At 38.8% G+C, this 12,731-nt stretch overlaps 2 protein-coding genes across 3 annotated transcripts; both read right to left on the bottom strand.

Annotated features, from left to right (window-relative positions):
* Window positions 1-699: 699 nt before the first annotated feature.
* LOC118325306 (kallikrein-8-like) lies at window positions 700-2,504 on the bottom strand. The gene is made up of 5 exons (XM_035657932.1): window positions 2,394-2,504; window positions 2,072-2,234; window positions 1,449-1,726; window positions 1,230-1,369; window positions 700-1,146 (listed from the first exon to the last, which is right to left on the bottom strand). The coding sequence occupies exons 1-5, from the start codon at window positions 2,431-2,433 to the stop codon at window positions 1,000-1,002; spliced, it is 768 nt and encodes a 255-aa protein (XP_035513825.1). The 5' UTR covers window positions 2,434-2,504; the 3' UTR covers window positions 700-999.
* A 1,696-nt stretch (window positions 2,505-4,200) lies between these two features.
* Window positions 4,201-12,494, bottom strand: golm1 (golgi membrane protein 1). Of its 2 annotated transcripts, XM_035658492.1 has the most exons (12): window positions 12,314-12,494; window positions 11,762-11,888; window positions 11,006-11,147; window positions 10,497-10,676; window positions 10,262-10,316; window positions 10,056-10,158; window positions 9,806-9,929; window positions 9,528-9,672; window positions 9,141-9,371; window positions 8,378-8,536; window positions 8,032-8,130; window positions 4,201-7,380 (listed from the first exon to the last, which is right to left on the bottom strand). In XM_035658492.1, exons 3-11 carry the CDS (start codon window positions 11,132-11,134, stop codon window positions 8,033-8,035), a joined length of 1,224 nt encoding a protein of 407 aa, XP_035514385.1. In that variant the 5' UTR covers window positions 11,135-11,147; window positions 11,762-11,888; window positions 12,314-12,494; the 3' UTR covers window positions 4,201-7,380; window position 8,032. The 2 variants fall into 2 exon arrangements, with proteins under 2 accessions (XP_035514385.1, XP_035514384.1); XM_035658491.1 differs by lacking the exon at window positions 11,762-11,888.
* Window positions 12,495-12,731: the final 237 nt, after the last annotated feature.

Genomic DNA, 12,731 nt, shown 5'->3' with positions numbered 1-12,731 from the left:
AACTCAAGAAGACTGAAAAGCTGCAGCCTTCACATATCTTGAGAACACAATAAAACACGTTTTTTACTGTGGTATCAATTAATATCCTGTCAGAATTACTTGCTGGAGAAATAATTTCCAGTTTTCAGACAATAAAATCTGTTTATAATTTAATTTATAGTTCAAAATCCAAAGTGAAAAACCTTTTCTACAGATTTTTAATATGGACATGCTGCACATCGTTAGATCAGTTAATTTTACCGAAACCATGAGCACCAAAGTAATGTTTAAATTAATAATTTGTAATTGATATGTTATTCAGCAGCCTATTTTTTATACAAGTAATATTCATACTGGTTTATATGATCAATTTTAGTTTAAAATTGATATTATTTGTGCCATATAGATGCCTGTCCCAAATAAAGGCAGGTTTATTTTTAAGTGTTATGGTAATCCAGATGTATTGAGATACACACCATTATAAGTCAACAGTGACAAAGAGGGACATTTATGAATTGTGGGTACTAGAATAAAATAAGAGTGTAATCTGAAGTGGAACTAAGCTGTGGTAGAGTACAAGGAGAAAGTTGCTCTGTTCTTTATATACTGTATGGCTGTACCCATGTCCCTTGTGAAGTGAAAGTATGACCAGAATTTGAAAGTAGGCAAACTCCTTTGGAAATCAATCATTTGATATTCAAATACACGGTAAAGAGATAACACATGAACAGAGGTGGAGGTCACACATTTTTATTCATAGAAGAAAATGAGTATTGAATATTGAATATAACCCACAATAGGAAGGTAGTAAAATAAATTTCCCCTTACATGCCTAATGTAAAGTACCAAACCAGTGTAACAAAATTGGAATTCACTCCTAATCTTTTCAGTTTTATTCTAAAACAAACTACTTTAACATGAAATTAGCTTAAGAAGGCAGGTGATTGTGATAATAAATGAAAAAATAGGAGATATTTTAAGTACATGTGTGATTTTTGTATTAACCTCCAAGCTTCACTCTCACTTTTCCCGCATGGTTTTCTCAATCCACTCCCTGTAGCGACAGATATCCAACATTACAATTGTGTTTGCACACTTATCAACGGGGTCGCTGACAATAATCCCGTGTAAAACATTGTTATACTCCACAGCCGAACCTGCGTCACCCTGGAAAAGAGAAATGGTGTCATTATTTCACATTTGTCACAATCACAAAGTTTGATGATAAAAAATAAGAACTGTATGCTTACAAAGCAGGACTCCACGCCGGCTTTAAAGGCACACATGGTGGTAGTTTCATCACTGTGGTATTTGCTATCAGGTTTATCCCCCTCACCACAGTCAGCAATTTCTGTGCTGGAACACTTCAGATTGCTGGGGATTTTGTCCTCTAAGGATTTGAAAACAATGCATTAGATGAAATTACTTCTATTTTAATAACCTGAATGCAGTGTCTTGGTGTTGCTCACTTGTCTTGTATCCCCAGCCTCCGACCTCAACCTGCTGACCCTTATCTGGTCTGCTACACCCAACAGGAGGTAACTTGATGGTGGGGAGTTTAGCAGATACATCCTCTTTTAATTTAATGAGCATGATGTCATGGAGATGCTCCTCCTCATCCTTGAAGGTAAACTGTTGGTCGGTACTAATGTCTTGCTCATATTTTTTGGATGATCCTTTCAAGAAAGACCATGCTTTTGTTAAAAAAGAGACGTCATTGTTTAGGCCAAGCTTCACTTTCACACGTCTGCAGAACAAAGGAGAAGAAAACTTATAGTTAGGAGATATAATTATGCAAAATAATTTAAAAAATATGAATTGGTTGATTTCATTCTGTATTATTTTCCTTTTAATACCTGATGCAACTTTCTGAATGGTAAATTTGCCTCTATGGACAGCTGTAATATTACTTTAACTTTACAGTACAGTATCTATGTTACACCTACATTTTAGCACCAGTTTAGAACGTTTTTGATACCAATTTCCTGTCATTATTCTACAGTATTGATGCAGAAGTGAACCAATTCTGAATCACTCAGACGAGAACACATCCAAACTGCATCGTGTAGGATGGAGTGAGGATGTTTCTTACTGGTCTGCACAGTGAGAAGCAGTGATGACCCAGCGGGTGTTGAGCAGAGAGCCTCCACAGAACTTCCCGCCCTGGAAACTCTCAATCTGGACATGGTACTGCCTGTCCTTCTTACAGGATGCACCCCCAATAATCCTCTTCTCAATGGCCCCTGATGCAACACCTGACAAATGGAAGGAGAGCAGACGCTGTGCATACTGTACAAGTTCAGGCTCATAATTGGTTTCACAACAGTAAACTTTTATGGGACATCTGTCAGACAGTTACATGCAAGAATGAATAAAAATCTTAATGCATTGTAGTGGAGATTGGAAAAACTTACCAGCGAGCACAAAAACAAGGGCAAAGCAGAGCCACTTCATGGTCCCTCTGATCTACAGTAGATCTCTTCAGGTGGCTGACTGTTGTGATGCTTCACCTTTTTATAGTGAGCATCAGATTTTGCACTTTTCTCCTATTGGCTGATACTACGAGGAGTTACAAGGCTACAGGAGGCCCTCGGCACCCTCCCAGTGGACCTTTCATTATACCCAATATGGCAATAGAATAAACTGTGAGGGTGGAACAAGGAGAAGACTGGGACAAAGATAAAGGACTTTTTTCATTTTTAATGCACACGCCACGTATGAATTGCTTTGAACTGTAAGAGCCAGTATCTTTGTTTTAATAATGATTATTTTCCATATTTACTACATATTTGCACTGAGACATTTTATTTAAAATCTTGCAACATTAGTTTAGGCTGATGTATATATGTGTATATGTCTTTTTTTTACATTAAAAATGAAACAAACAATAGCGTGTCAATACATTGTTTAATGCAGGTAATGTGTTACATGAAATTGGTTAACACTATAGATCACCAATTCCTCTGGAGTCCTTTTTGCATCATACTAAAAACAACAAAAATATTAGTTTATTATTAATGGGAATGAAATTTAACAAGTTCTTACAGGTCTTGTATGAAATTTGATTGATGGTGCTAATAATAATAGTAATAATTATTATTGTTGTCGTTATATAGTTACTATTATTAGACTTGCTTGTATGTATTTGTATATAGGTTATTATTTATATATGTATGTATGTATGTGTATATATATATATATATATTGTGTCCCTTTCTTTTAAAATTCTTCTTTACTTCTACATTTTTATCAGGACTTCCTCATTTTTATAGTGATTTCTTCCAGAGCACCAAATCATAACAGCAGTTATCTCAAGACATTCACATATAGAGCAGGTCTAGGCCATACTCCTTATAAAATATTCATGTATTTTATATTTTATTCCCATCTGTATTTATTTTGTTCCGACAGCTGCCCCCCCTGACTGACTGTACACACTCACACTGGGCACAAAACACACAGGATAGTCTGCCCTCCTCTGCACAGCATATACGTATATCTTGACTTCGTCTTAAAGCAATATGATTAGGTCTTAATGTAAGAATGAACATTGTATCACTGTAGAACCACGGGGAAGTGTTGTGTGAAAAAAGTGTTTGGACGATCTGTCCTTTAAGACCACACAGAAATATTTCACAGTTTCACTTGTGAATCAACTCACTGACAGTCAACTTGGAATTACAACTAAATATGCAAACTGTATACGTAATACCTCTGTGATTAAAGCCTGAATAACAAGCCATTGATTTTGTATTTAAACTTTTTATGACAGAAACTGTTTATGTTCAATAGTAATAAAGTTAATTATAAAATCTAAATCAACATACAATTTTATCATTCAGCATGTGACCTCTTCCGAGTCATGTCTTTGAGTGTGGGCAGTGTTTTGAATATTCTGATACGATTGGCCAACGTCAACGGTCACATGGCGAGAGATATCTCGGTTGGAACCAAATCATCTTCTTATTTTACTGTTCACTGGTTTATTTGCTTATCTGTTGAAATGTATCTTCAATCTAGATAGTCAAGCTGCATGCGTAAAACATGTTCTCTTAAAAGCTTGTGAACGCTGTGTGTGTGCTTGCAGCTAACTGTTTTATGTTACTATTACAGTGTGAACTGCGGAGGATATACCCTTCACCCTGGTTTTATTTTATGTTTTTTAAAATGTATCACAAGTAATAGTCACACCAAACAATAAGTCCCATGTCAAACCATGTCTTGATAGTGGTAATAAAACAATTTTTATTCTCTATCATCGATAAATCCTATGATTATTTAAACCTTTCACAAATTTGTTCAGCAGTTCAAAACAAAATACAAACATATGAAATCAACAAAAAAAGAGAATCCAATTTATAAAAAATCATTTCATTTTCATCAACATTTTCTCTTCAGGTACACAGACTCCTAGTTCAGAAAATGGGACTTTTTATACAAATAGGCAGACAAAGCTTTCTTACAAAACAAAACTGTAGTTGTCTGAGCTCTGCAGGGTCAGGCAACAAAACCGAAAACAAACGACAATAATACAAAAAAATTAAATCTCAGCAACAGTAGTAGTTCCCCTGCAAGATCAACCAAAAGGGAGACAATTAACCTGCCAACAGCAGTCAGATTCCAGATTTGAATGGTTATTTTAAAACATGATGACCAGGCCCCGTTTAAAAAAAAATAAAAAATAAAAAATAAGTTAACAAAATTGATACGACTTAGGATGAGAAATTAGATTTGAAATTTAAAATTTCTTCGGAAAATGTTTGGAATATTTTATTTTGGTTCCTGAAAGGAAAAGTTACCTGATGAAGTCGTTTGTACTGAAATGTTAGACTCTTCATCACGTAACTCATTTTAAATTCCAGTGCAAGTTCTCAAAGTCTCCAAGGTATCAAAACATGCTGAATTTAGAAGGAAACGCATTTAAAAGTGTACTACACCATCTGATTTTGCCTTTTTGGTGAAAAGATAGTCATTTGTTTTGAAGAGCTTACACGAAATAAGCATGAAAAAGTTTTTATGACGCCTGTAGAATCGTGTATTTGTAAATATGAAGCTTATAATGAGAGCAGCAGTCAAATTATTCAACTCTACAATGTTCCTGTTGTTATTCTCTCTGTGCTTCAAAAGTGAAAAAGACAAAAAATCTGACAAAATGTATGACAATGTATATCCATATATTCTGAATATATGGCTGAACCTTTAACATCATTGGGGGAACTCTATAGGTGCGGTGCATTTTATCATCGTAGAGACATTTCACTAAAATTCAGCGTCTGTTGGGAAACGTACTTAACTGTGGCTAAGCAGCTTCAACCTTAACTAACTGTGGTTGAAGATGTTAAAACAATTTAAATAGACAGGATAACCTTTGGAGTCATCAGATTTCAGTTATCTCCTGCACACCTGTCTTTGTGTCAGCCAGGTGCATAAGAGGTGAACTGTACATGCAGAGTATAACACGCACATTGCATTTGAACTACCTAGTGTAATCACACAGAGACAGATAGGCAAATAATGGGAGTCTAGGAAGATAACTTTCCACTACATGATTCTTCGTTGAGAAGTAAAAGCATTATGGAAATTATGGAAATTATGGCATTGCACTACAACGTACTGAGTTACTGTGGGTGTTAGTCAAAGTCACAATTTACAGTACCTGGAAAATAACATAAATCATCTGTCCTGTATAAAACACAAGGCAAAAAAAAAAGATCCCGCTACAAAATATAACAAACTTTTCATTATTTCTGATACCTAATATTAGTTTGTGTTCGCGATCATCCACACAATTTCCAGTCTAGTGCAGCTTCAAGTTGGATGGACTAATACTATTTTTGCACTACTGAATAATTCACATCTACTGGCTGAACGCGCTGTTCCTGCTTCAAGGGAATGTCCTTCATAATGTTACAGCAATTCTCAAAAAAATCCCCCTCCACGTTCTCCACAAAACATACGTCCGTTCAATTCAGCAGAGGCAGCATCCACAAAACTCTGAGCTCAACACGCGACCTCCGCTGTGAAGCAACGGACCGTAGGGGGAAACTGGTGTACGCACAACTGATAAGGCATGCATCAAAACAAAATGAGATTGTTTATCTGCAAATATCCGGATGGTCCAACCTATTCCCTTCATTATAATCTAAAAATGTTACTCTAACCATTCTGTCTTACTGATCCCAAATGTTGAGCGCAGCACGCACCGTCTGTGCTTGTGACACTGATCCCAAATACAGCTAAGAATAAAAGGCTTGCTGCCACTGAAATACCAAAAGCCATTCGACAAACTGAGACTTCAGAAATGATTGCTCATTGTTACAGCAATTATAATATAATTATTATTATCGTTAATATAATTATTGTAATATAGTATGTTTAAAACCTGGCAAAGTCTAATCCAGAAGGTGAATTTGCCTGCTTGTTATGTGTCAATCAAGAGAAGCTGCTGTTTAGCATCACAATTGGACTCCGCAGTCTAACAAGAATCTCGGTACGTTCCTTTAACTTGCTGCAGTTACGGAAAGCCTCATTTGTATTTTTGTAGAGCAAAATGTCTTGGCCCTAGGAGAGACTGTACAATAGTAAATTAAGGCATTGTTTCAGATGCTGTTGAACCTGTGGAAGAGAAGATGTCTGTGCTGCATGACGAGCTCTGTCTTTGGGATCGCTCAGATCATTTACACTTAATTCAATATTTCAAACTTCATAACCCTATAAGGGTTTGCACATTATCATCACTTATGCTGCATTTAAGTTAAAGTCATTACAGAGTGAACATACACAATACATCTAATCACATAATCAAAATCTACTGATTTCCAGGCATGTTGAGATGTACAATTGTTCAAGCCAAATGGTGTCAAGTCTTGAGACGTAGAGATGAAGAGTATGTATGAGTATGAAGAACTACGAACTAAGCAGGTGCTGGACTGAGTGCCTTCATATCATCTCAACATACTGAAATGAACAGTCACCACAATAAACACCCCTCTGGGCTTTATGTACAAGGTGTGGATGGAAAACATGAGAGCACATGCTGAGCTGACATTTGCATATTTCACTTTTTGTGGCTCTTTCAGAATATTGTGAATTGGATATGAAGCTGTAAATATTCTTACACGACTACAGAAAACGTGACACTTTCAAATGACAAACATGTAATCAAACCAAATGCACAGAATGCAATTAAGATGACACATAAAAGACATTCCAGTAGGAAGAGCTTATGAAAGGAACGGCCAAACCGGATGTCACAAGTCTTTCTTATAGAAATTTCCATCCGGGTTTGTTGTTTGTGTTCATTGTGTTTGGGGGGGGGGGCTGCATTAACCTGCTGTGCTGACGTGTTTAACAGGTCCTGCTTCCTAATGTGGTGTGTGGGCTGCTGCTCCAACTCCAGCCCTGCAAGAAGAATTCAAATGTGTGTTAATAACTCAAATCATGCATTTTTGGGTTTTTCGTGGCCACACTTGTTTCTTCTCCGGGCTTGTCAAATCAAGTGGTTTCAGCTGGTGACAACCTGCCACGTCACCACTAGACGCCACTTATTCCTACACACTGGTCCTTTCATATAGCAGTGACAGTGCCTACAGCAGGCCTACATTAAAACCAGAGATCTAAAAAAGCTGCCAAACGTTTCATTATGAAAATATAAAAGCAATCAAACACTGTTCAAGGACAAAATGTCAATAACAGTTGCTGCAAACTTATAGATGGACATGTGCCAAATGCTTTTTCAATAATTAATTTCATGGCAGCATATAAAAAAAATTAAAAAGATACTGTTTATAATCATCAAAAATGTTACTAGACAATAAAATATACAACACGCTCTAAATTGGCAGTTATATAGTCAGCTGAACCAGAAAATCTGAAATCTGTAACCAAATTTATTTCATGAAACCGGATTATTTCCATAACCTTCTCAAGGAAAATAAGACCATAATAATAACGACACAACATTATTATGCAGAGTTCCCATCAGTCACCTGTGGGGGGCAGACTTTAGATTCATCATGCTGTACGGCCTATTTAGCTGCAGGTAGTGCGTACCTTAGATTCGAGCGAGCTCGGCCTGTTTGTCGGCTTCGAACTCGCCTTCGTTCTCATCGTCCCCGTTATAGTCAGCCAGCTCGTCCTCCATGTCCTTGTCTATCAGAAAGTACAATGTGGTTATTGACATGAAACTCACACAAATGCCTTTTTAGCACAGTGCAATTATTAATCTATTAATTAAACTATCAAACTTTAGCTCTGGCTTCTAATGGTCACAGGCACTTAAATATAACCCAAAAGTGGAGACTGAGAATGTACTCGCTCTCCCATTCTCTCTCTTTATTTACACACACTTTTTCAGTTTTAATCTATATACAGTAGTAGTAGAGTAGTACACACATACCCATATTTTCAGGCTGTTTACTCTGCTGTGGTTTCTCCGAATCCACTCTACCCACTACTTGATCGTCATATTCATCTTGCTCCTCAAGTTTCTGATCAATAAGAGACTCGTCTGCCTTCACCTGGCCAACCAGCATGCCTTCCATCCCAGGGTCTGCCTCTGGAGACCAAATGACCAAGTTGTTGTTTACATTTTATTAAAAATTCATCACCTCTTCACTGAGAATGCTGGGACAGGAGTAACCTACCACATGGATATGAGTTGGCACGCTCTCTCAGTTATGTTACTGTTTACCTCGATCAGCGACACAAGGGTGTGAATGACAATCGATCAACTACTAATTCTGTACATATCTACTTTACATTTAAATTTTAAATGTAGGTTAAAAGTATTTCCAAGTAACATTAAGATGTAAAGGTGTAGGTTGTGTAGGCCATAGGGAAAACTTTGTATTAGCAACCATTAACCCTCAAACCATTGAATCATTGTGTATTCATTGGTCAGGAGGTCTGGGGGACATGGTGCTAGTACCTGTGAAGCTTCATATGTCTCACTGTGTGTTAAAACCGTGCCAATGAGGTAGCACTACAGTTGTTTTGTGCTGTGTAGGACATCGTTCAGGCTATCAGTGAATGAAGCCCCATTCTGCAACTGATGCTGTGCCCTTAAAGGTTCACTTGTGTCACTTTAGACATGCAGGGAAGAAAATGTAAGGTAGGAAAACCAGTATGATTGTCTGATATATAAAAGGTGAGCTCTTTACCGTCTGTCTGAGGGCCCTCTTCATGAGCATCCATCAGTCCCATCTCTTTATCCTCGGTCAGATTGTTGTTCAACAGTTTACTGGTGTCTGCCTCGCCCTCGTCGGTGGTGACAGCTCCCTCTGGTGGTAGCAAAATGTCCTGCTTGACTGCGGCAGCTGAAGCTGGAAGAGACTGGGACTCGACTTTGGAGAGATCCTTCGCTGGAAGCAGGTTTACTGGGGCATCAGGAGCTGAGAAAAACGGCAGAAAGCAAGGGAAAGTGTGTAAAAGGATATAGAAAGGTACAATCTTACATACACACACATAAATATCTGTGTCACTGCATGCTTTCATGTGAGAAATTTCAGTAAAACAGACGAAGGCACCCGAACATCCTTGTCTTTTACCATTGTCCACGATGATCTCATTGGTCAGTAGTTCCGGTGGATCATTTTCGCTTGGTGTGTGGCTTACAACAGTGGATGTTTTCACTGCATCAACCCCAGTCACGACCGGTCCGTCATCTTTTTCTGCTCCATCCACTGCATTTTCCTGCCGAGGAGCAAACATCATCATATATAGTAGATACTAAACAACTGGACTTGGCCCTCTGCCCTGATCTAGATCCTGTGGAAAGCCTCCGGAGTAATCATGGTTTAGATCCTTTCCCATGGTTCATGGTTACCTGTGAGGAGACAGCTGGAGGAGGGATGAGCTTCTCCATCTTCTTCTGAACTTCAAGTTTAGCAGCGGCCACTCTCTCATCACACAACTCCTTCTGGGACAGGACCTGGGACTGACAATGGGTCCTGTACAAACACACACAAACATGTTTACCAGGAAGGACGGAAACATATTCACTGGCAATTTATAACAGCAATGGCAGGTCGAGTGCATGTGATACAGCTGAAGCTTACTACCGTCTTTTTTCTTACATGTCATATGTGAGCTTGCTGTTAAGGGTTTTGATGCTGCCTTGGCAACTCTGCAGCTCCTTCTGAAGCTTCCCCAGGTCATCGTTTAGCTGATTCAACTGGCCTAGAGTACAGACGCACGCAATACATAAGAACTGAATTATATTTGCATTTTCTACAGAAGGCCATTTCAGTGAAATAGAGGTAAAATGTTAACAATTTGTCACCTTTAAGTTCCTGTATGGTTTTGGTACTGGAGGAAATGTTCTGCTGCAGTGTGCCCTAGAAGAAAAAACCCACAATACTCAACACAATTGTTTCACAGTTTGTGTCACTTTTTCTCTTCACAATTAGGTTGAGAAACACAACAGTGAGGAAGTCTCTGTCTCTGCTCTTTTAGTGCCCCCAAATTCCTCTGTGATTAGTTTAGTGACAGCAGTTTGACGTGCAGTTTGTGTGCACCTTCTCTTGGCTGCAGGTGTTCTGGGCTCCTTCCAGCTGTCTCTTGTAGAGACTTTCTATGTGGCTTATCTGCTCCTTCTGTCTCAGGATCTCCTCCTGGAACTCAGTCTTCTTCAACTCTGCTACTCCTCGCTCCGCTGCTCCACGGCGCACCTGGCCTTCCAACTCGTACAGCTTCGTCTGAATTACACACACACGCCTTAAGTGACTTGCATTAAATAAAAGGATGCAAAAGGAAATTACGAAATGTGAAAAAAGACCTTCCTATGACCAAAAACCCTGAGAACCAAATGGGGAACTAATGAGGTCTAACTTCTGCAAAAGAGAACCATGCATTGGTAGTGCAGATCTGCATCAACAAAGTCAGGCATTAAAAACCTTTTACATCATTAAACAGCATGTGAACGGTGGCAATTTACATTGTATTTGGTATTTACATTGTCTACTATGCTTAGAAAGCCACAGAAACACTCCCACGTGAACACATGAACACATGTTGATCAACCTACCTGTAGCTCCAGGTTGCGGGAGCTGGATACCCAGTAGTTAAAGCCCAGAACCAGGATACAGGCGATGAGAGCGCCAATCATCAGAGGGGGTGATCTTCCTCCACGACGGCCGTTTCCCAGCCCACCCATAGCTGTCTATAAACTGGACATACACAAGACACAGCGGCAGGGTCAGCACGTTTTCCATTAACTCTATAATTACGTGTCTTAAACAAGTCTTTTTCTGTATGTGAGCTCTTCCATTTTAAAATGCTGCTGCTGATCACATGGCTAAGAGGTGTTTGCTTGTGGTTGATTATTGACATGAAAAAAAAAGGTCGCTATCAGGCCTGTAAGTAGCACTGAGCTATTTTCTGATAATGTCACACACACACGCTCAGCAAACACACAGAACGTGAGATCTTAACAGGAAGACCACATTTTAAAGAACATGCAAAAAGATCTGTTTGTTCCTGACTCAATTACAATGTCTGCTGGATGCTGAGAAAGCACAGGTTCCTCAAACAGCTGTTCACTCATACCAAGATTAACAAGTCTTTCACTTCTACTGCTGCAGTATCATATAGTCTGGTGGTGGCAATGCCATCCATCCATGTAACTAATATACCCAGCCCTGCCTTTCCATGCAAATGACCCAGGTGCAAAGAACTGTTCAGAAAAGTAGATTGTGGATTACTTTCTGCAGGTGTGATCATAAAACCGCGTTTATATAGATCAAACCACAGCGACAGCGTTAAAGGTTGTGTTTTGAATCACCTGTGATTGACCTGTGGCTCGTATGAACCTGTATGGATGCTGATACTGACTCTCAGCCGGCAGCAGTAACGTTACAGCAAAGGGCGGCTTAAGGGAGTCGACCTCGGATCAAGATGACAAACAAGCTCTAGGATGAGAGCAGAAAATCTTACAATCACAGCAGGTTACACATCAAACGCGTTAGTTATTTAGTTTTTTTTTTTTTTATATATATATATATATAAAACCTTAAATGTTCATATTGAACAGCTATAGCCACAAAGGTCACTCGTATTATCGATCAGCTCAATTCAGGTCAGGAATGATGTTAGCTAGCGTTAAGTCATCGTAACACACTCCCTAGTTTGTAGATATTTTACAATATAATTTATCAAATATTTAAAAAGCAGAGAAGCAGATAAAGGGTAACGTATTGAGCATAATTTAACCTGTTTTTTATTATTATTATTCCAGTCAACCAGCGTTGCAAGCTAACGCTAGCGTCGTTAGCAGCGTAGCTTGTCCCCAGTTGCTCTTAGCATGTTAGCTTATCGCTAGCAGTCATTTACTTACGCGAAAGACTTGAGAGTCACGAAACAGGGAACAAATGTTGAGCCCAGTGTATGGAGTGATACTCGGTGATGTGTGCTACGATCTGTCCGCGTTTCTCCGGCAATTAACAGCGCATTGTTAGCTCGTATTCATTACAGACAGCAGTCTCTGTGTTGTGCCTGCATCGGTCCGGGACGGCAAATTCATGTGCTGCCTTTGCTTGCTGTAGGAAGAATTAAAGTCTACGTTTGGGGATTGCAACTCAAACCAAAAGTTAATTCCTATACGTTTGATGTACAAAGTGCTTCTGGAAGATTGTTTTCTAGAGTATAAACAGTGGATGTTATCACTCAAAGCCTTTGGTTGTTCGACTTGTTTACTAACTGATTACGGAATTGTGTAGTTTACGAGGGGCACTAGAAGGCAGCACGGGCAACTG

This window comes from Morone saxatilis, unplaced genomic scaffold, assembly GCF_004916995.1.
Source record: "Morone saxatilis isolate NCDOM2014 unplaced genomic scaffold, NCSU_SB_2.0 Contig16, whole genome shotgun sequence".
Lineage (NCBI taxonomy): Eukaryota > Metazoa > Chordata > Actinopteri > Moronidae > Morone > Morone saxatilis.
This window is presented reverse-complemented; position numbering and strand designations above follow the sequence as displayed.